General features: G+C 44.1%; 2 protein-coding genes across 2 annotated transcripts; both read right to left on the bottom strand.

The window, feature by feature from the left end:
• Positions 1-191: 191 nt before the first annotated feature.
• LOC128403014 (olfactory receptor 5I1-like) lies at positions 192-1,142 on the bottom strand. The gene has a single exon (XM_053367960.1). The coding sequence runs from the start codon at positions 1,140-1,142 to the stop codon at positions 192-194; it is 951 nt and encodes a 316-aa protein (XP_053223935.1).
• A 7,978-nt stretch (positions 1,143-9,120) lies between these two features.
• On the bottom strand, positions 9,121-17,278 carry LOC128402350 (olfactory receptor 1019-like). Its single transcript, XM_053366765.1, has 3 exons — positions 16,691-17,278; positions 15,718-15,725; positions 9,121-10,066 (listed from the first exon to the last, which is right to left on the bottom strand). The coding sequence occupies exons 1-3, from the start codon at positions 17,276-17,278 to the stop codon at positions 9,121-9,123; spliced, it is 1,542 nt and encodes a 513-aa protein (XP_053222740.1).
• Between the last annotated feature and the right edge of the window lie 428 nt (positions 17,279-17,706).

The following is a 17,706-nucleotide window of genomic DNA, read 5'->3' as shown; positions in this document are numbered from 1 at the left end:
TCCCCGCACCGCACTGCACTGTCCCATTCCCTTTTTGTGTCCTGTCTTTTAGATTTTATGGACTGTATTGTTAGAACTGACTGGGAAAAAGCCATTCCAGAAACAAGGAACAATTGCTCCACACAAATAAATAAATAAATAAATAAATAAATAAATAAATAAATTTCTATGATTCTTCTTTCAACGGTCTCTCAGTTATGAGACTCTCGAACAAAGACTTTAGTGACTATTGTTCTCCGGAGGGCATTCTTCACATCTTTGTTCCTCAGACTGTAGATTAAGGGGTTCAGTACAGGGATAACAATGGTGTAGAAGACAGAGATGTATTTGTCAGAGGTGGGTGAGTACCAGGAGCTGGGGCGGGAATAGATGAAGAGGAGTGTCCCTTCATAGATGATGACAGAGGTCAAGTGAGAGGCACAGGTGGAGAACGTTTTGCTTCTTGCCGTAGCGGAGTGCATCTTCAGGACCGAGATGACAATGAGGACGTAGGAGATGATGATGATGATGGAGGACATGATTTCCACTGAGCTCCCATATGTGTAGAGCAGGAGCTCATTGAGGGAGGTGTCTGAGCACGACAGCTTCAGAAGCAATGGGAGGTCACAGAAGAAGTGGTTGATGACATTTGGGCCACAGAAGGAGAGTCTGAAGGCAAAGCAGGTGTGGACCAGGGCACTCAATGTACCACCAAGGTAAGAGAGGGCAACCAGCAGGAAGCAGAGCCTTGGTGACATGATGACAGTATAAAGAAGTGGGTTACAGATGGCTACGTACCGATCATATGCCATAGTAGCGAGGATGAAAGACTCAGTGTCAGCAAAAGTGCAGAAGAAATAAAACTGCAGTCCGCAGCCAGCGTAAGAAATACCCTTTTTCGTTACCAAGAAATTGACGAGCATCTTTGGGACAATCACAGAGCAGTAGCAGAGATCGACCAATGACAAATTGCTAAGGAAGAAGTACATAGGGGACTGGAGCTGGGGGCTGGTTCTGATCAGAACCATCAGCCCAATGTTTCCCAGCAGAACCAAGCTGTAGAGCATCAGGAATACCATGAAGAGGACGACTTGAATAGCTGGGCTGCTGGCAAAGCCCAAGAGGACAAAGTGGGTCACTGTGGTTTCATTACCATCTGACATCTTTTTGCAATACGTTAGGTACTGGAAGGAGGCAGAAGCTGGACTGCAGAACTCAGTGTGCTTAGGGAAAGAAAGGCAACAGGCTTTTCAATAAAGCAGGCACCACAAAAGTAGGTCAGCAGCTATGACAATAAAGAAAGGAAGGTGTCAATTTCAAATGGGCAGCACCGTATAATTAGAAAGTAGCACTGTTAGGTGGTCATGGGAACAAATGTTCAGAGGATGGAAATCAGTTATAGTCACCGACCTGTATCAGGAAACGATATGGGCCATTGTTTCTCTCCTTTCCTTTCATCTGTTGGTGTCTTCTGCTAACTAGCACACAGCTGGGGAAGGAACTCCACCCCCCTCCTTATTTGATGCTGAATGTCTCGGCTTTTGTCAGGATTCTAAACAAACAAGCAAATTTGTATACCGCCCTGCATGTGCAGGCCTCAGGGTGTTTACAACATAAAATCACAATATCAAAATACATAACGAAAACAAAAACCAACCCAGTAACCCCTCCCTCCTGAACACATTTTAAAATGGCATTGGATGTTAATCAGCCAAAGGCCTGGTTAAAGCGTAACCTTTTTGCCTGGATGAAGGAGCCATCCAGGATGTGGATGGATGGTTGTGAAAGGAATCTCTCCTAGTTTCAACAAAAAGAACTCACTCAGTACTCCCAAGGTATCTGCACACATCCACTCCACCTTAAGGACAGGACTCTGTGTATGCACAGAGGCTATGTTTCTTGAATCTAAAAAATATACAAATATGCGGGTCATAATATAGAAATGGAAGCATGGGAATGACTGTGGAACACGGATTTAAAATTTACAGCATGTTATGGTTTAAAGAGAGAGTTATATGAAAATGCTATATAAATGGTACCTAACACCCAGCAGATGGGCAAAAATGTATACAAATGTAATCTTACAGATTGTTCCATGAAATTCAGTTAGTCATCAGATGGTGCATAGGTTCTGTTGCTGTTGCCACAAAGGGCCTCAATATTAGTTAATTAATGCTGAAAAATAAAATTGTGATAGTTTTCTGAACAAAAATGCAGACCCATTCAACATACCTTTGGCTCCGTTATTTTCCTTCTCTGAATTCACAATTTGCTCCTAAGCTGGAAAAAATGCTATATATGCTCCTTTTTCGAGCCCTTGGGGCATAACCTCTGAAGGATATGGCACTATAAGACCTCAGGAGTATTGTCTGCAGAGCATGGTAATTAAACCCTGACAGTTTTGTGCATTTTGCAGAGTTATTTTAAAGATAATGAAGTGCTTCTTATGAATCATACTATGAAATCTGTTTTAAGCTCCAATGTTTACAGTTGAGATCCCATGCTTAATTGTGACAATCAATCAATAGTCTCTGGACTTGCTGATACAAAGCAAGCATTCCTTGCCGCACATATGCTCAACTACCCCTTACAGTCAAGCTCTCCTGCTTGCCATGAGGCTATTCAGAAGGTTCTGAAGTGGGACTATTAAACAGCTGCCCCCTTCCCCCAGTCAGACTGCTGCTTCCTTTCCATTAAGCTACAACAGGGGGAGAGATGGAATTGTAGAAGCTCTCTATAAGCTCAGCAGAGGGATCAGTGACTTTCAGCTTCCTGAGCTCATTCCCTTCCAGCAGGTTGTTCCAAGAATGCTGCAATTAAAAACTAGTGCTGAGTTTGTCCCCCTGCCCCATTCTTCTCATACCCTCTTCCTTCGTGTTATCCCTTTTTAGATTGTATTATTGATATCTGTGAGCTGCTGTGGGAACCTTTGCTTTTGGATGAAGAGTAGAGTAAATATTATCCATAGGCTCTGCTTCGAGGCATTATGGACCATGTCTGTAGCAGAGAGCCTGCCTTATAGGTGTATGCTCATCCTGTGATGTGGATTTCTGTTTGCACTGGGTTCCACATCACAGTCTATGCATGGAAATCAGATAGTCCTCTGTAGGGGGACAACAAGGGATGCAGCTGATGGGGATGCAAAGGCAGAGGTGGGATCAGCAGGTGGAACCCTTCTCTTCTCTACTTTTGGGATGCTAATCTAATGAGGGGAATGCTTTGAGCAGGACTAGAGAAACATGTTTCTCCCTCTCACCCTCTCTTAGGTCCTGGGTGCAGGTATGAGAGGTCAACGGGATGCAACAGCCAAACTTCTGGCAGTGGCGGAGCTTCATGCTCTGGCATCGCGGAGAGCAGGCAGGGGCGGGGCTGGTGTCTGTCTTGGGGGCGTGGTGTCCAGGGGGCATGGCGCTCCACCCGTAGGGGCGTGGCACGCATCCTGGGGGCTTGGCGTGCCTGTTGGAATATTCCGTTCCACCTTAAGAACAGACGTGTGGAATTGTTGTATGTCACCTGTCTGTTTACACTCCAGCACAGCTTGCTGGGAACTTCCGTTTTGTGTATAGCTAGCTTTTGCTTTTGCTGTCTTGCTTTGGACATGAAGGAGATCGGACATGTTTTCCTTTGTCCTGATGCATGCTGAATAAACTGCTTGTAAATATGGTCACACATACTTTTCTGCCACTTCTGTTGCGTTGCGTTATACCTGCTGATTAGAGCGTGGCCTAGCTTTTGAAGTTCGGGTCGCTGATTCATGCTGCAGATATCTGCCCGAAGCCCTGGGTGCGCTGCGAAGCGCTCCCCAGGCTTCGGGAAGCAGGCTGCTATCCGCAAGTCTTGGGAGCCCGGCGGGAACTCCCGTCAGGCTCCCAAGGCTTGCGGATAGCTTCCTGAAGCCTGGAGAGCGAGAGGGGTTGGTGCGCACCGACCCCTCTCGCTCTCCAGGCTTCAGCGAAAGCCTGCATTCGCTCCATAGGACACACACACATTTCCCCATCATTTTTGGAGGGGAAAAAGTGCGTCCTATAGAGCGTAAAATACGGTACCTTTGTTTTGCCCATTTTATTTTATTTTCTACTTCCTTATTTAATATACTAGAGATATGGAATTGCAATATCTTAATTTTTTGTAATATTTCATGACTTTTTGGATTTTTGGTCAATTCTTTTTCATTAATTCTTATCTGTTTAGTTAGCTTGTGATTGTTATTGTCTTTTTTCTTCTTCAGCCTAGCAATTTGTTGTATTCCAAGACCCCTCATGTACGCTTTACTTGCGTCCCAAACTACATTTATATCTGTATTTTGTTTTCCATTTATCTTGAAAAATTCCGCTAACTTGTTTTTTTGCATGTGTCACCCATTGTTCATCTCTCCATATCTCATCATTCATCCTCCACTTCCCTTTGTTTGCTTTTTAATTTCCATATGTATTGTTACTGGATTATGATCTGATATAGTCCTTCCCAGAATTTTTGCTTTTTCTAAGAAGAGGGTCAGCCCTTTAGAAATCCAAATAGCATCTAACCTCCTCCCTGATTTTTTAGCTTCCAAGAAGTGTGTAATATCTTTCCCATTAGGGTGTTTAATTCTCCATCAGTCATAGAGGTCAAAATTGTCCACCATCTGGAAAAAGGAGAGCGGTAGTTTACCTTCATTGGTAAGTTTCCCTCTAAAAGTTCTATCCCATTCAATCAAGACCACTCCAATCCAATCTCCCATAAGAACAATATTCTCCCCAATATAGTTCCATAACTTCTTTCCTAGCTCCTTAAAAAACTCTGATTTATTATTGTTCAGGGCATATATGCCCACTATGATTATTCCCCCCCCTTCTATAGTAATCCACACTCCTACAGTTCTACCTTCTTCAGCCACAAAAAGTAATTGGGGGTCTAGGCTTGCTTTAACATAAATCACAACACCCCTCTTTCTATCTGTTCCTGATGCAATAAACTCTAGCCCCAGGTTTCTATTCTGTAAGACCCTTGTATGACTTTTGGAGATATGGGTCTCTTGTAGGCATATGATATCCCATTTTTTCCTCTTTAATACATGATTTATTTTAACCCTTTTAAGTTTACTGTTTAACCCATTTACGTTCCACGAAATGCACTTTAGTACCATAAAGTCTTAATGTTCATACGTCACCTTTTCAAAATTAAAGTTTAAAAATAAAGTCCTATTTTCCAGTTCTGTTACAATCTTGCTTCTTCGGTTTCTTGTGGTTTCTCCCCCGCAAGTCTTTCCAGTTTTTTTTTACGAAAAGAGTCTGCTTCGTCTGCCAATCTGAAGGTCTTGCGTCTTCCTTTATAGGTAAAAGTTAACCCTTTGTGGAATTCCCATCTAAATAAAATTTTGTTATTCTTTAGAGCACTTGTCAGGGGTTTGTAGTTTTCCCTTTTCTTCAGGAGGTGGGTCGGGACCTCTTTCATTATTTCTATGACTTTGTCATCTATACATAAGGCATTACTTCTACTTTTCAATAATATTTTTTCTTTGAGAAGTCTTGAGTTCAAGACCAGGCAGTCTCCTGGTCCTTTTTTGGTTTTAGATTTATGTAGTTTTATCCTGAAAATTTTATCAATATCTAGTGATAAGTCCTCCTCCTGGAGCCTCAACCAGTCCGCCAGGACTTTTAATAATTTTGTCGAAATGTCCTCATCCTGGCTCTCTGGTATTCCTCTCAGACGGAGAATCATTTCTTTTTGTCTCAAGCCAAGGACCGCCAATTCATCTCAAATCTCCTCCTGCATCTTCCTTAGGTCCTCTATTTCCCCCTTGTTTTTGTCTTGGATTTTTTTCAGTTCTTTTTGCTCAGCCCCCATCTTTTTGGTTATTTCTTCTTGCTTCAATGTCTTTGCTTTCACTTCTTGCACTGTCTTAGCAATTTCTTTATTCTTCGTTGTCAATTGGTTCATTTGATGTGTAAGGTCCATTATAAGAGCTGAGGTTTTTTTTCAGTTTTATTGCCCATAGTTACTACTTTCTCTTCCAGTGATTTTATGTTTCCGTCTACTGAGTTTATTCTGTCCCCTAAGTCTTTCTGCATGGCAATAATCAAATCCTTTACATCCGTACTTGCTTCACCTTCTGCCACTGAAGTTCTCCTTGCTTGGCTGGCAATTAAAGTTTGGCCATTTGTTGATTGCGTTCTCTTTGAATCCATTTGGGTATTTGGATATTTTTGGATGGCTGGTAATTTTGAGATTGAGTTCAATTGTCTTTCGATTCCGCTTGTCTGGCTTGGATTCTATATAGTCTCCAAACATTAAAACTATTGGGAGCTCCCCTGTGGGAAGTTTAATTGGATCTAATTTTTATGGGTAATTAATTTTATCTTTATGCTGGATATATTTGGAATTTTAATTTTTCCCTTTATTTGTATCTGATGTTTATGCTTTAAAGTTCCTCTAAGCAAGTATTGGCGTTGCGGGTATGGCTATATACTTTTCCTCTTGGCTGTTATATCTTTTCCTTCCACTAGTGGCCGCTGTGTCGCTCTTCCTACTATTCTTGAGTATTATGTCTCTTGGCTGTTATGTCTTCTTCTTCCACTAGTGGCCACTGTGTAGCTCTTCCTGCCATTCCTATTTGCCATTATCTGTTTGTTAGTTTCCCCCTTTTTTTGTTTCTGATGTATTGTTGGGGCTTAAATAACCCCTTTCTCACTGTATACATGGGTGGGGGAATGTTCCTTGAATTTGTGTCAATATCTTACTGGAGTGTCCAGCACTAGCTCATGGGGTCTGGAGTTGAAGGCACCGGAGGGCAGTCTCGCTCCCTTGCACTGAGGTTCTCTCCTAAATTTCTTATTTTTAAAGTGTCTTAAAGTCCAGTTCTAGTGTGGGGAAACCCCTTTTTGAGCTGCTGAGCCTCTGCTCCCGGGAAATCCACCCGAGTAGGGGCAACTTATGCCTCCTGTCGCTCCTGCTTCGCCTCTCCAGGTGCCGAGTCTGTCTCGAGCAGCTCAGAGCTCAAACTCCAACCCGACGCTGAGCGCACTAGTAATTTCATATCAGGTCATGTATTCCAACATAGCAGCAAATAGTACAATAAAGCCAATTTTGACCTGAGTCCATGATTTGGATAAATGCAGTGTTCCTTTCTGCCAGTTCCAGATCAAAGGATGGCAACCAACAAAATAGTTCTGTTATTGCAAAGGCTTCGGGCTGTGCAATGGAACTTCTCTCTCCACTTCCCATGCCCATCCCCTAAATAAGCTCTGGGGGTTCTCCAGCCCTCTGGAGCAGATTTGAAGGAAGTAAAAGGGTATGCAGGGAGAGAAGAGGGAGAAAAAGTTCTATAGTGCCAATGGAAATCTTTGAGCCAATGGAACTTCTTCATTGGACAGCACCCCAAGGGTGTGACAACACTCTGCAGGATGATAGTATGTTCCACCCTTCTGATGGCTGGGTGAGGTCTGTGCTTGTTTTTGGAGGCGGGTGGCGCTGTGGGTTAAACCACAGAGCCTAGGGCTTGCCAATCAGAAGGTTGGTGGTTCGAATCCCCATGACGGGGTGAGCTCCCATTGCTTGGTCCCAGTTCCTGCCAACCTAGCAGTTCGAAAGCACGTCAAAGTGCAAGTAGATAAATAGGTACCACTCTGGTGGGAAGGTAAACAGCGTTTCTGTGTGCTGCTCTGGTTCTCCAGAAGCGGCTTAGTCATGCTGGCCACATGACCCGGAAGCTGTATGCCGGCTCTCTCGGCCAGTAAAGCGAGATGAGTGCTGCAACCCCAGAGTCGTCTGTGACTGGACCTAATGGTCAGGGGTCCCTTTACCTTTACCTTCTATGCAGTGGAGTTCACCTCAGCCTCAATACTCAAGTTAAATTGCTCCATTTGAGCACCCCTCATTATTTTTGTTGAATGTGCTGGACTAGAGATTTGTCCCACCCTGTATATTGCAGTGTGTAGAGCAAATAACCAAAGCCCAATGCTGCGCTCCCTCCACCCTGGCATTGCACCCAGAAGCTATTTTGTCTACTAGCAATCAAGATGTATTTTGGATGGTCCCCCACTGAACTTGCTTAAAGGAGAAGTGGTGAGAAGGAAGCACAGCGGACCATTCTTTGAATCCCTCCACCCTGGCATTGCACCCAGAAGCTATTTTGTCTACTAGCAATCAAGATGTATTTTGGATGGTCCCCCACTGAACTTGCTTAAAGGAGAAGTGGTGAGAAGGAAGCACAGCGGACCATTCTTTGAATCCTTCAGCCAATCAGAAAGAGATCAGATAAGTCAGATTTTCTGACTAGCCAACCTCTAACCAAGTATTGCTGCTGCTATTTCTTTGTCTGTTTTATTTTTGTTTTCTTCTTTGCTTTTCCCCTAAATGTTCTTTGTGTGTATGTGTTGAATTTAAACCAATAAACATTAATAAATAAAAAACCAAAACACACCCACCAAATATTGCTTTAAGGATAAGGCTGACTTTCAGATACAGATACTACTACTACTGTACTACTACTACTAAATTATTTATACCCTGCCCATCTGGGTGATAGCCACATACCCCAGCCACTCTGGGTGACTCGCAATAGAATATTAAAAACATGATAAAACATCAAGCATTAAAAACTTCCCTAAATAATGATGTGTAAGGTTGGGAGCTTTTCTCAGTTTTTCCCCAAATGTACAGGTTTTGGAAATATTTTAAAATATATTTTCCTAAAAGAAATGATGAAAGGCAAACCTAGATTTATTCATGTCATATTTCAGTTCAGAAAGAACCAGATTTTTATTTTTAAAACCATTTTATTGGATTTTATAATCTCATGACACTAAAAATGAAAACCATTAAGTAAGACCTAAATTTTCAGCTGGTCAGGACAGTGTTCTTTGTGTGTGTTAGGTCTCTAGCAATCATTCCTTCATGAATCCCAGATGCTCAAGCAATCAAGGGTGACCAGTTCTTCATGTCATGTGTATCTTTACAGAAGTTGCAGAATCATAACTTATTCTACAGTGTACTACATAGTAATTTTTGTCTAGGTTAATTTATTCAAATGAGTGTTTTGGGTACAATCCTGCATACAAGCCACTGCATTTAGCACTACTTATTTCTATCCCCCCAATTTCTTAAACACTCTCAACAGTGCATTAGATCACACACTTCAATAAAATTGTCAGAGTTTAGTATTTATAAGCTTCTCATGCGCCACCTGAAAGATAATTTCAGTGTTTGAAATCTTCTCAAGGCATTTTTCACTTCCTTATTTCTCAGGCTGTAGATCAAGGGGTTGAGCATGGGAATCACCACAGTGTAGAAGACAGAAACCCATTTGTCCTGGTCCATGGCATAGCTAGAACTCGGCCGCAGATACATGAAGACCGTCGTTCCATAGAAGACAGTGACAGCCACCAGGTGTGAGGCGCATGTTGAAAAAGCCTTTCGCTTCCCCTCTGTCGAGTGGATTCGCAGGATTGCAGAAAGGATGAAGGCGTATGACACCACAATTTCCACTGAAGTGAATATGCCCAGGACTGTGGCAAATACAAAGAGAACCATTTCATGGATGCTTGTGTCAGTGCAGGAAAGCGCCAATAGCGGGGGAACATCACAGAAGAAATGGTTGATGACAGAGCCGCAAAAAGATAGCATGAAAGTGGAAATCGTTTGGGTCATTGCATTCATGAAGCCAAGCAGGTAGGATCCGGCCACCATCAGAGAACACATATTGGGAGACATAGTAGCCATATACAGCAGAGGATTGCAGATAGCCACATACCGGTCATATGCCATTGCTGCCAGGAGGATGCACTCGGTGCTTGCGCAGAAGACGAAAAAATACATCTGCACAGCGCAGCCTTTGTAGGAAATGGTTTTCTTCCCTGCTAAAAAATTCTCCAGCATTTTAGGGGCAATGGCTGAGGAATATCCAAAATCTAGGAAGGACAAATGGCTGAGGAAGAAATACATTGGTTTCTGGAGTTGAGGGTCGATCCTGATAAGGAAGATCATCCCAATATTCCCGGTCAGGGTGACTAAATACATAAGTAATATCACAATAAAGCAGAGTGGTTTCAGTTCACGACTGTTCACTAATCCCAAGAGGACAAACTCATTTACCTTTGTATGGTTTTTGCTATCCATTTCTCTGCTATGTCTATCATCTGTTGATAGTATCCAGTTTGCTGATGAAATCTGATCTGTAATTCAGAAAAAGGGTACATTGGTGGGGCTTGCAGCCTGGAGCTCTGAGAGCAGAATTCTTTTCTGCTACTGGAGGTGGCAAAGAAAAGCACAATGCTAATGCAGGCTAATGCAAACTCTTGAGAGTCCCATGGACTGCAAGAAGAACAAACCTATCCATTCTTAAGGAAATCAGCCCTGAGTGCTCACTGGAAGGACAGATCATGAAGCTGAGGCTCCAATCCTTTGGCCACCTCATGAGAAGAGAAGACTCCCTGGAAAAGACCCTGATGTTGGGAAAGATGGAGGGCACAAGGAGAAGGGGACAACAGAGGACGAGATGGTTGGACAGTGTTGTCGAAGCTACCTGCATGAGTTTGACCAAAGTGCGGGAGGCAGTGGAAGACAGGAGTGCCTGGTGTGCTCTGGTCCATGGGGTCACGAAGGGTCGGACACGACTAAATGACTAAACAACAACAACAAATGCAGGCAGACATGAGGTTGTCTGGATGAGACAGAAGTGGATAGAATTTGCAGGCACTTGGGCCTTCCTTCATGGTGAATGAAGCCTGTCTGATTACAGGCAAAGTCTATAACTTTTTTAAAAAATTGGGGGCAGAACTAAATTAAGTTTGAAGGAAAGTGCTCTGCGGGCATGAATCCTGTCAAATTTCAAAAGGATAGCTACAGTGCTAGGTACCCTTAAATTTGAGTTTGGGGTGGAAAGTACTAAAAGGGATTGATTTTTTCTGGTAAAATCATCGCCTCTCATTACAAACTGGACCTGTCAGTCATAGTGGAGCTTCCTCTCTGCTCCCTTCTCACAGTGGCGTATGATCTCCCTTCTTCCACAACCCCACTCTAGTGTTATGGCACTGTGGTATACTTAGAGACATCATGATAGCTTTCAGAAGACACTTGTCTGCATTTTTTAAATGCCTCAAGCACCACAGCATGCTTCAGGGCTGTCCAGTTCAACCTATGCCACCGTGTACAGATCCTACTTTACACCCCTTTGCCTCAAGATTCAGGAACCACTCTTCTATTAGATGCACCACTGATCTGATTTGGTATAAAGTAGCTATTCTCCTATGCAATTGGAAGTCTGCAAGAAGAATCTATATCTCACTAAAAGACTCCTGCATTGCAGAGAGTTGGACTAGATGACCCTTTTGGTTCCTTCCAACTCTACAATTCTGATTCTGTGAAAAGCTTTATGCACTGTGGATAACTGAGGTTTGTGCCACTTCTCTTGCATGCTGCAAACTGTGTCCTGTTTCCAGGTTTAATCAAAATTGTCTGACATAAAGAAGTCTGCGAAAATCTTTCCCTCTGCTCAATATTTCTCCCCCTGCTCAATACAGTCTAGCTTTTCACAATTTGCAAATCTGTATTAGACGTGCTACTCTAGGGCACATTTTCAGCAATAGATTAAAGCAAGGGAGATAATTTATCACTGCCTCTCATGTGTAGTGCCCAGTTTGCACATTGCAAAAAGCATTCATTATCTCTCATAAGTAAATACAATATCGACTCACTTTTGTTCTGTGGCATTCCTGAATTATTTTAAACAACATGGATATTGGTGGTATAATCTTTTCATTTGCTAGGGATCTCTGGAAACCATTTTGTGTCCACGCCAAGAGTGTAGTAGAAGTGATCTTGAAATTTCTGATATTAAAGCAGCATTCATAGTGATAGAATGGCTCTTAGAGACCTCTCTCATGTGGAATATCCCTTGTGATCAAATCTCCTGATTCCTTCTAATGTTCATTAAACAAAGTGATAAAATTGATTCTCAAGGGCTATTGCACTGATGCTCTATGAAATCTTCACAGATTCAGAGAAATGTTGGTCACTGAATGTTACCAATATGGTAATTTTCTTTGCAAAATGTGGAATATAGGAAGCTATCATTTGCTGAATCAGGCTATTGCTTCATTTATCTCAATACTTCCCCCCTAGAAGATAAGGTGTTTGTAGTCACCACACAAGGGAGGGCTGTCAGACCCTGCCAGAGAATGCTCTGGGCAGAAGCTTCCTGGGCTTTGGGAAGGAGGTGAAAAAAAGTGCCAGTATTGTGTACTGGTGTGTACCGCCAGAAAAAAGCATGAAGTATTAGATACACCAGATACAGGAGCAGGATGATAGTATGTTCCACCCTTTTGCTGGCTGGGTGAGGACTGTGCTTGTTTTTGGAGGCGGGTGGCACTATGGGTTAAACCACAGAGCCTAGGGCTTCCTGATTAGAAGGTCGGTGGTTCAAATCCCCACGACGGGGTGAGCACCCGTTGCTTCGTCCCAGCTCCTGCCAACCTAGCAGTTCAAAAGCATGTCAAAGTGCAAGTAGATAAATATGTACTGCTCCGGAGGGAAAGTAAATGGCATTTCTGTGTGCTGCTCCGGTTCTCCAGAAGTGGCTTAGTCATGCTGGTCACATGACCTGGAAGCTGTACACCAGCTCCCTTGTCCAGTAAAGCGAGATGAGCGCTGCAACCCCAGAATCGTCCATGACTGGACCTAATGGTCAGGGGTCCCTTTACCTTTACCTTTACCTTCACCTTTTATGCAGTGGAGTTCACCTCAGCCTCAATACTCAAGTTAAATTGCTCCATTTGAGCACCCCTCATTTTTTTTTTTTTAGTGTGCTGGACTAGAGATTTGTCCCACCCTGTATATTGCAGTGTGTAGAGCAAATAACCAAAGCCCAATGCTGCGCTTCCTCCACCCTTGCTCGTGGGACTGGCATTGCACCCAGAAGCTATTTTGTCTACTAGCAATTAAGATGGATCTTGGATGGTCCCCCAATGAACCTGCTTAAAGGGGAACTGATGACAAGGAAGCACAGTGGACCATTCTTTGACTCCTTCAGCCAATCAGAAAGAGATCAGATAAGTCAGATTTTCTGACTAGCCAACCTCTAACCAAGTATTGCTGCTGTTATTTCTTTGTCTGTTTTATTTTTGTTTTCTTCTTTGCTTTCCCCCTAAATGTTCTTTGTGTCTGTATGTGTTGAATTTAAACCAATAAACATTAATAAATAAAAAACCAAAACACACCCACCAAGTATTGCTTTAAGGATAAGGCTGACTTTCAAAATGCAATCACCAGATAATACTACTAGTGTACTACTACTACTAATTTATTTATACCCTGCCCATCTGGCTGGGTTTCCACAGCCACTCTGGGCAGCTCCCAATAGAATATTAAAAAAATGTGTCAGGGAACTGCCATCAGCTCAGAGGCAAGAGGTGGAAGGGCAGTTGTGTTACTGCAGAGATGTTTTCTCAGTATAACTTTAAGATACAATATGTCTCTGGGGGTAAAACGTGAGGGCGGATGCACTTTCCAGGAAACCAGAGTACATGGAAGAGGAAGGGCCACCCGTGGCCAGGCAAATGTTCCAGGAGGACAAATGGTCATGTGGGGGAGCACTGACAGGGGAGGAGGAAATGATTGGGCTCACCAGACACGATGAGTTTGCTCAAACTAAAATTAGGGAACTTAGAGATGGTCAGGCAGAAAATTGGGGGTTTGAGGAGAAAGGAGGGCTCTTGTTCTACAAAGGGGCACTGTATGTACCGGGAGAACCATTGAGGGCCAAAATCCTTAGACAATCCATGGCAACCCCACAGCTGGGCATTTTGGGCAACATAAGACCATGTTGCTAGTCACCAGGCAGTTCTGGTGGCCCAAGCTAAGATGTACGGGGATATGTCCGAGGGTGTGACAGGTGTCAGAGGGCCAAAGGGCCAAGAGCAGCACCGGCGGGGTTAATTACTCCCCTTACCGACACCGGGGAGGCCCTGGGAGGTGGGGTCCATAGATTTCATGACAAATCTACCCAGGTCACGAGGTAAGATGGCGGTGATGGTGGTGGTCGATCTGCTGACCAAAATGTGCCACTTTGTGGCATGTTCTCATTCGGTGATGGCTGAGGAAACAGCCAAGTTGTTCGTGGACCATGTTTTTCGGCTGCATGGGACCCCATTGAGGGTAATTTCCGATCGTGGAAGACAGTTCACCTTGCGGTTCTGGCGTAAACTCATGAGCTTGTTGCAGGTAGAGGTGAGCTTCTTGATGGCAAGACACCCAGAGACCAATGGGCAGGCCGAGAGAGCTAACGCCATTTTCTAGCAGTACTTACGCTGCTACGTCAGTCAGAGGCAGAATGATTGGGTGGAGAAATTAGCACTAGCTGAGTTTGCATATAATAATGTGCAACATGTGTCCACGGGGATGAGCCCCTTTATGGCCAACTACAGGTGTCACCCCAGGGCCTTCCCAGGATGGGGGGAGGAGGAATGAAGTGTTCTGGCGGCAGAGCAGTTTGCAGAAGAGATGGAGGCTTTGCACTGGCAGCTACAATTAAACCTGGAGAGGGCCAAAGAGGTATATAAAAGGCAGGCAGACAAGCATCACAGACCAGGGGAGGTCATACACGAGGGGGACAGAGTGTGGTTGTCATCCCAGGGGTTGCCCTTAAGGGTGTGTGTGCAAAAAACTGCAGCCTGGACGGCTGGGGCCCTTTGAGGCAATCCATCAGGTCAACCCAGGGACGTTCAGGCTAAAACTGCCAGGCAGCATGAGAATACATCCGGTGTTTCATAGGTCCTTGCTTTTGCCTTACAGGGAGGGGCACAGCTTCCTGGGAAGGGAGGAAGGGGTGTCCACCCATCCACACATAGAGGAGAGGGAACTCTGTAATGAAGTGACGGAAATACTTGACTCCAGGTGGAAAGGGCACCAGCTAGAATACTTGGTTGCCTGGGAGGGGGAGCCCAGTTCAGAAAACACATGGGTTCCTGCAGAATCCATCATGGAGGAGTATCTGGTGGAGGAATTCCGTGCTCTTTTCCCACACAAGCCAAAACCCCAGGGGAGGTTCTTTGAGGAAGTGTTCGGACCCACGGAGGATGAGGGGGACTTTGTAGGCTTTCCATCCACGGGGAGGAGGAGGGACTACGGGACGAAGTCGCGGAGCTGTCTGAGGGGGAGGAACATGACTGGGACTTCCTGCCGGGGAGGGGGAACACGGGAGAATGGGAAGCAGTTTTTGAATCCACAGAGGAAGACAACTATTCTTTCCAGGGTTTCCCCCCCTCTCCTACCAACGCCCAGGAGGGGGATGCTGTTCAAGACCCCACCAGCGGGGAGGGGGGCCTTGAAGGTGGGGTGGATGTCAGGGAACTGTCATCAGCTCAGAGGCAAGAGGTGGAAGGGCAGTTGTGTTACAGGGAGCCTCCAAAGGTCTTGCGAAGCAGTTCCTCCTCTGGCGAGGAGGAAAGCCCTGCCTCCAGTGGGGAAGGGGCGCATGGATCAGAAGATGCTAGGGAGAGCTGCAAGACCGAGCCTGAGCAAAGTGGAGGGGAGGCACGTCCTCCTTTGCCAGTGCCCATTCTGCGCAGTATTCTTCGGCGCAGATACGGGAGGAGAAGGACGGGGGTTATGCTGGGGAAGGTATAAGGACCGCCCACTCCCAGATTCTGCTAGCGACTGAGCAGACATGGACTTGCAGCGCTCTGCACTGTAAATAGTTTGTACAGATAATAAAGCCTGAAAAAGACAGGTTGGAGTCTTGCCTGTTTGCTCTTGAGCAACCACAGCAGCATCTGACAACATGATAAAACATCAAACATTAAAAACTTCCCTAAATAATGATGTGTAAGGTTGGGAGCTTTTCTCACTCTTCCCCCAAAATAAACAGGTTTTGGTAATAATTTAAAATATATTTTCTTAAAAGAAATTATGAAAGGCAAACCTAGATTTATTCATGTCATATTTCAATTAAGAAAGAACCAGATTATTTTTTAAAAAAACCATTTTATTGGGTTTTTATAATTTTATGACACTAAAAATGAAAACCATTTAATAAGACCTAGATTTTCAGCTGGTCAGGACAGTGTTCTTTGTGTGTGTTAGTTCTTCAGCAAGCATTCCTTCATGAATCCCAGATGCTCAAGCAATCAAGGGTAACCAGTTCTTCATGTCATGTGTATCTTTACAGAAGTTGCAGAATCATAACTTACTCTACAGTGTGCTATATAGTAATTTTTGTCTAGGTTAATTTATTCAAACGATTGTTTTGGGTACAATCCTGCATACAAGCCACTGCATTTAGCACTACTTATTTCTACCCCCCAATTTCTTAAACACTCTTAAGAGTGCATTAGATCACACACTTCAATAAAATGGCTCAGTTTGTAAGAGTTTATAAGCGTCTCATGCTCCACTTGAAAGATAATTTCAGTGTTTGAAATCTTCTCAAGGCATTTTTCACTTCCTTATTCCTCAGGCTGTAGATCAAGGGGTTAAGCATGGGAATCACCACAGTGTAGAAGACAGAAACCCATTTGTCCTGGTCCATGGCATAGCTAGAACTTGGCCGCAGATACATGAAGATCGTCGTTCCATAGAAGACAGTGACAGCCACCAAGTGTGAGGCGCATGTTGAAAAAGCCTTTCGCTTCCCCTCTGTCGAGTGGATTCGCAGGATTGCAGAAAGGATGAAGGCGTATGACACCACAATTTCCACTGAAGTGAATATGCTCAGGACTGTGGCAAATACAAAGAGAACCATTTCATGGATGCTTGTGTCAGTGCAGGAAAGCGCCAATAGCGGGGGAACATCACAGAAGAAATGGTTGATGACAGAGCCGCAAAAAGATAGCATGAAAGTGGAAATCGTTTGGGTCATTGCATTCATGAAGCCAAGCAGGTAGGATCCAGCCACCATCAGAGAACACATATTGGGAGACATAGTAGCCATATACAGCAGAGGATTGCAGATAGCCACATACCGGTCATATGCCATTGCTGCCAGGAGGATGCACTCGGTGCTTGCGCAGAAGACGAAAAAATACATCTGCACAGCGCAGCCTTTGTAGGAAATGGTTTTCTTCCCTGCTAAAAAATTCTCCAGCATTTTAGGGGCTATGGCTGAAGAATATCCAAAATCTAGGAAGGACAAATGGCTGAGGAAGAAATACATTGGTTTCTGGAGTTGAGGGTCGATCCTGATAAGGAAGATCATCCCAATATTCCCGGTCAGGGTGACTAAATACATAATTAATATCACAATAAAGCAGAGTGGCTTCAGTTCACGACTGTTCACTAATCCCAAGAGGACAAACTCATTCACCTTTGTATGGTTTTTGCTATCCATTTCTCTGCTATGTCTATCATCTGTTGATATTATCCACTTTGCTGATGAAATCTGATCTGTAATTCAGAAAAAAGTAAGTTGGTAAGGAATCATGCTTGCAGCCTGGAGCTCTGAGAACAGAATTCTTTGGCTGCTAGTGGAGGTGGCAAAGAAAAGCACAATGCTAATGCAGGCAGACATGAGGTTGACTGGATGAGACAGAAGTGGATAGAATTTGCATGCACTTTAGGCTCCCTTCATATGATCTCCCTTCTTCCACAACCCCACTCTAGTGTTATGGCACTGTGGTATACTTAGAGACATCATGATAGCTTTCAGAAGACACTTGTCTGCATTTTTTAAATGCCTCAAGCACCACAGCATGCTTCAGGGGTGTCCAGTTCAACCTATGCCACTGTGTACAGATCCTACTTTACACCCCTTTGCCT

Source organism: Podarcis raffonei, chromosome 1, assembly GCF_027172205.1.
Source record: "Podarcis raffonei isolate rPodRaf1 chromosome 1, rPodRaf1.pri, whole genome shotgun sequence".
NCBI classification, from domain to species: domain Eukaryota; kingdom Metazoa; phylum Chordata; class Lepidosauria; order Squamata; family Lacertidae; genus Podarcis; species Podarcis raffonei.
The sequence above is the reverse complement of the archived record's forward strand: the minus strand, read 5'-3'. Positions and strand labels throughout refer to the sequence as shown.